We start from the raw sequence: 5,166 nt of genomic DNA, 5'->3' as shown, positions 1-5,166 counted from the left end.
TTGAAGTTCTCTTTTTACAATGCCTAGAACCATTCGGAAAGTGATATCGATCAATCCTATCAATAATCGAGACAAAGATCTAAGTTTGATACCATTAACTAAACAAAAGGATACAAGGATTGACACACATTTGATACCAATACTAGTACCTTGGTTGTACCTCCACTAATCCAAAGGTACTGTGTGCTAACAAACGTCTCTAATTCGAATCTCCTTGTGATTGATTTGTTTCACGCGTTAGGTGTGATTGCGTGTAAATGTGGTTTACCCTTGAACCTGAACTGCAAAACTGGGCAGAGTCAAGGGTTCCTCGTTAACCCAAAAAAAGAAAAAAAAAAAGAAGTACCCATTGACACACTTGCTATTCAATATTGCAACTTTAAACAGATTGATTCAGGAAAATAACTTTTATATAGATCTCGAAGAAGGCTTACAGAGCATAAATTGATCCTATTCAACCATCAATTCGTCCTTGTGGCTTCAAAATGCCATTTGGGTTTATTACAACAAAGGAACACTTTTTTTTTTTTTTTTTTTTTTGAAATTCCAGTAGTACAAAATCTTTAAGTTCTACAATAATAAACAAAATGAAGACTCTGATGAAACCTCCCCGTGAGAACTTTCCCACACTATTTGACATTGTAAACACCTCCTTCTTCTTACATTCTTGACTTTGCAACCACAACACTAACTGCGCCCCTCTCAGTAGCTCCTGGTCGACTCCATGTATCCTTGAACTGCTCTTCCGTCACTCCTGCAAATTAAACAAGTTCATATGCGGCCACAATAGATAGAATTGAAAAGGAAAACAAATAACCTAGGAAGGACAACAAACCCAAATAGTAAGGGGTGTCAAAACTTTGTTTGAACCAACGAAACTGAACCAAATCGATGGGCACCAAAACTGTTAATACATCGAATCAAACTTAAAAACCCGACCCAGATCGATATAACCCATTAAGAAACCGATACCAGCCTTAAATCTAGGGGTGTCAATTCTTAAACCGAACCTGTAAAATCAGCCAGACCGAACCGATAACAACACGGACCGAACCGAACCAAACCAAAGCCTTATTGGGTCGGTTTGGTTTGGAGTATTGCAACCCCAAAACCAAATCGAACCACACCGGAAACTGGATGAACACGAAACCAAACCGAAACCGGCTCAAAACCCAGACCGAAACTGAAACCAAACCGGTAAGAAACCGAAACACTCCAAAATTCATTAAAAAAAATCAAAATTTGCATAGTTTTGTAAACATTTGTATGGAAAGTCGAATCCAAACTGGACCAAAACCAAAACCAACCCGGTTACAAATCGATTTAAGAAACCGAAGACAAACCGAAACCAAACCACATCAAAACTGAAACCAAACCGAAACCGGAATTTCCTTATTGGTTCGGTTTCTGTTTCAACTTTTCCACACCAAAATCGACTCAACCCGGACCAAAACTGAGCCAGACCGACCGATTGACACCCCTACTTAAATCCAATAAAAATGACCTTTTATTTTTTTATTTTTTATCGTACTTCTAAAAAAATATGCGGCAAAATTACTACGTGCAATTTATAATTTATATAGGACGTGTGAAAACTAATAGTAACAGATACATTAGAGAATGAATTGGGAAGAATTCTAGAAAAGACTTGCCTTTGCCCATAGCCGCAGTAGATGACATGCCTCCCTGGACAGTCTTGAGTACCCTATCATAGTAATTAGCACCAGACCACTTCTGGTGAGCCAATGTGTCAACCCCATTATTCCTCTCTTCTCTCTGAATCCTCTCTACATAAGCCAGCATTCCTCTCTTTGCAAAATCCTTAGCAAAAGTATCAACCACTAGTGCATCAGCATGGAACCCAGCTAGAGTGATGAATTGCCAACAGAAGCCTAACTTGGCAATCTTAGGGATGAAGTCCTTCATCTCTGCATCATTCATCCCTGATGCATCCCAGTTAAAAGATGGAGACAAGTTGTAAGCTAACATGATCTCTGGTTGCATAGACTTCACCCCTTTAGCAAAGGTGGTGCACTCCACCAAATCTGGGCTGGAAGTCTCCATCCATATAATATCTGCATGAGAAGCAAAGGCCCATCCACGTACAATTGCAGCCATTACAGATCCTTTGAACCTATAGAAACCTTCTCTGGTTCTAGGCAAGTCCCAGTCCCAAAACAGGTTGTTGAGCCCCAACTGCTCTGCAATTTCTCTTCCTTGCTCATTGGAAAGGCATTTATCAAAGCTGGAGTGGTTCATCCACTCATTCAATCTTCTCCTCTTCTCGTTATCTCCAATGTTCATTTTGTTAATTTCGTCCACAACACAATCAGAGAAGGTCTTTAACTGGGCCATTGATAACCAGTTGTCCTCAATTGCTTGAAGCTCTGCTCCTGTCTTCCCAACAGCCATGGCTTGGGAAAGAAGACTAGCCAGGCTCTTCCCTTTGAGATTGGGGTTTGTGACACCCAATATGAACTGATGGTCACGACTGTCGACATTGGTCTGAATCAATGTCGCCGCAACCGCATCAGTTCGAGCCACCAAGACGGTTTCGACACCCATGACATCGAACTGCAATCTTGCCGCAACAAGCCTATTGATGTGCTCGCTTACTGAAACCAGTACCTTCCCTGTGATTAAGGGTGTCAAAATCAAACCAAGTTATAAGTGATTCATTGTTAAGTTTACATCCATTTCAATAAAACTGAATACCATTTAACACCCTTACCTGCCATGTGACCACATTTCTTGGTTACCGAAGACTGATCTTCGATGTGGACTCCGGCGGCACCTCGCTCAACAAAGAGCTTACAGAGCTTAACTGTTGCAGTTGCGCCACCAAAACCAGTATCTCCATCAGCAATTATAGGCTTCAGGTAATCCACATAAGGTGTTCGAGCTCTCTCTTCTCTGCTCATGCTCATCCGAGCCTCTCTTTGCTTCCTATCATGATATTGTTGAGCGTAGAAAAGGTGTTCTACCTTATTTGGGACAGTGTCGTATGGGTAATCAGCAAGGTCTGGACCAGGTTCATTGGTGCTGGTGTGGGTCGATGAACATTGCCAACCGGAAACATAGATGGTGTCTAGATATTTACCCATCATGGTGACTTGGACTGGGTCCAGAGCTCCAAAGGTTCTGGATGCGGTAGAGTTTGCTTGATGGGTCTTGAGGGTCCTCCATAGCTTCTTGGCAAGCTCGTTAGAGGCATAGCCCTGTTTGAGGTTGCCTCGGAGGGAAACCACATCTTTGGCTGAGTAAGGACGACGGGTGAGCTTGAACCTCTCAGTGTTCCACCATGCCTGCACCTCTGCTACTTCTTCTTCAAACCTTCCTTCTTCGTTCATCAACTACAGTTCACGCAATTCATCATGATCACGATAGATCGATACAAAATACTTCACTAATAATATCATAGAAAGTGAAACTCAAAGCTAGTATGATAAGTGGTTGATTTATTGAGAAACACAATGTGATATATACTTAGGTTGCATTTGGTATGCATTCGCTACTGTATCATGTTGGTCACAATTTCAAAACTTGAAAACAGCCTCTTCAGTGAAGCATGTGGTAAAGCTGTGTACACTTGCCCTTTCATAGACCCTGCAGTAGCAAGAGCCTCGTGTGTTGGGTTGTTCTTTTCTAAGATGATAATATCATAAAAAAAAAATAATAAAAAAAATAATAAAAAAAAACAGCTCGTCATTCACACAAAACATTTTTTTTGAGATGAATAAAAAATATATTAAAATAAAAATGAAAAATTAAAAGGCTACCACCAAGCGGCACTAGACCCCAACAAATAAAGACAACCAAAAAGGTAAAAAAAAAAAAAATTTGTCTCCTCAAAATGTATCATCATCAAATAAAATGCATTCCAAGACTTCAAACAAAAGTTTTGGTATTGCATTTATGTAATAGATTTTGGGTCTAAAATGCATTATGGGACAGACTCTTCTTTATTGTTTCGCTTCAAAATGCAATTTAGACCTAGAAGCTATTCCTAGAATGCATACTTTGCCTTGGATCTAAAACGCATTCTAAAGTGAAAAAAATAAAGAATGCATTAATAAAATAAAAATTATGTTAAAAAATGAAAAAACAGAAAAATATCAAACAAAGCAATTTTTCAAAGATAATAAATCAAAATCAGAAGGGAAGAAAACAACTCGCAAAAGAGAAGATTCATCAAAATGCAAGAGGAGAGATTTAAAATTAATATGCCTTTTCCTTGGAGCGAAGGTAGTATTAGACAAATCTTAAACAGTAACTCCATCTAGATGTATAGACGTGATGACCATTAAAATCATCATCCTATTATATTATATTATATTTGGACCTGAAACAAGGTTCAACTATCCAGTTGTTTAAAGCCTCGTCCCCTCCCTGGGCCCTCTTGGGGACAGGATTTAAAGAATCAGGATTGGATCAGATTGGAAATAGAAAAGCTTTGGGTCCCAGATCTACAAGAACAGCAAACGTTAATAAAACAGAACTTTCATTCCATGTCTTGGAAGAACATTCAGATATTTTCTTTCCTAATATTCATTAGAAAATTCTTTAGAAAATAAATAAAACATCAAATTCCCTCAAGAAAATGCAATATAAACAAACAAAAACAGAAAAATAGAGATACCCATTTCACAAAACTTCCATTAATAGTGAAACCCATCTCATATTTGTTATCAAATAGGTAAAACCTGCAACTGACTCCACAATACCATACTCTGCTAGAAGCTAGAAGCTAGAAGCTAGAAACCCATTTCATGCAATAACCAAGTAAGTATAAAATCAATGGTTTTAGGGATTGGGCAACCTAAGCAAGCTTATAAAAGGAAGAGCTTGTGACTTGACTCACCATTGAAGGAACTGAGAAAGATGAAGATGCAGCCATGGCAAGAACCTAAGGGGAGAGATAAAGAAATTTCAGTATTGCTTGTCAAAAAGGAGAGGTGTGTTGTGGTTGTTTCTCCAAGCTGTGGCCAATTTATAGTGAGGAGAGGGTCACCCTCCATAATTTTGTGACAGACGTAACTAATCCTTTGGTCAATAACCATTTCTTACTTTTTTAAGATTAAAAACTGAAAACTAATGGTTCCCTTTGTATTTTTGGTTCTTCAGATTTTTCTCCTTTTAACTTCCCCGAAACTTCCCCGTTTTCAG

At 38.8% G+C, this 5,166-nt stretch overlaps 1 protein-coding gene across 1 annotated transcript; it reads right to left on the bottom strand.

Annotated features, from left to right (window-relative positions):
* Positions 1 to 388: 388 nt before the first annotated feature.
* LOC122078992 (isocitrate lyase) lies at positions 389 to 4,964 on the bottom strand. Its single transcript, XM_042645200.1, has 4 exons — positions 4,862 to 4,964; positions 2,732 to 3,353; positions 1,653 to 2,633; positions 389 to 754 (listed from the first exon to the last, which is right to left on the bottom strand). The coding sequence occupies exons 1-4, from the start codon at positions 4,895 to 4,897 to the stop codon at positions 660 to 662; spliced, it is 1,734 nt and encodes a 577-aa protein (XP_042501134.1). The 5' UTR covers positions 4,898 to 4,964; the 3' UTR covers positions 389 to 659.
* Between the last annotated feature and the right edge of the window lie 202 nt (positions 4,965 to 5,166).

Source organism: Macadamia integrifolia, chromosome 5, assembly GCF_013358625.1.
Source record: "Macadamia integrifolia cultivar HAES 741 chromosome 5, SCU_Mint_v3, whole genome shotgun sequence".
Lineage (NCBI taxonomy): Eukaryota > Viridiplantae > Streptophyta > Magnoliopsida > Proteales > Proteaceae > Macadamia > Macadamia integrifolia.
This window is presented reverse-complemented; position numbering and strand designations above follow the sequence as displayed.

Bases quoted from the DNA above. Each gene is read 5' to 3' on its own strand.
- LOC122078992 (XM_042645200.1), bottom strand. From the start codon at position 4,897: ATGGCTGCATCTTCATCTTTCTCAGTTCCTTCAATG. The intron at 2,634-2,731 runs GTAAGGGTGTTA...CCTTAATCACAG, and splicing joins GAAATGTGGTCACATGGCAG to GGAAGGTACTGGTTTCAGTA. The intron at 755-1,652 runs GCAAGTCTTTTC...TTTAATTTGCAG, and splicing joins TACTGCGGCTATGGGCAAAG to GAGTGACGGAAGAGCAGTTC.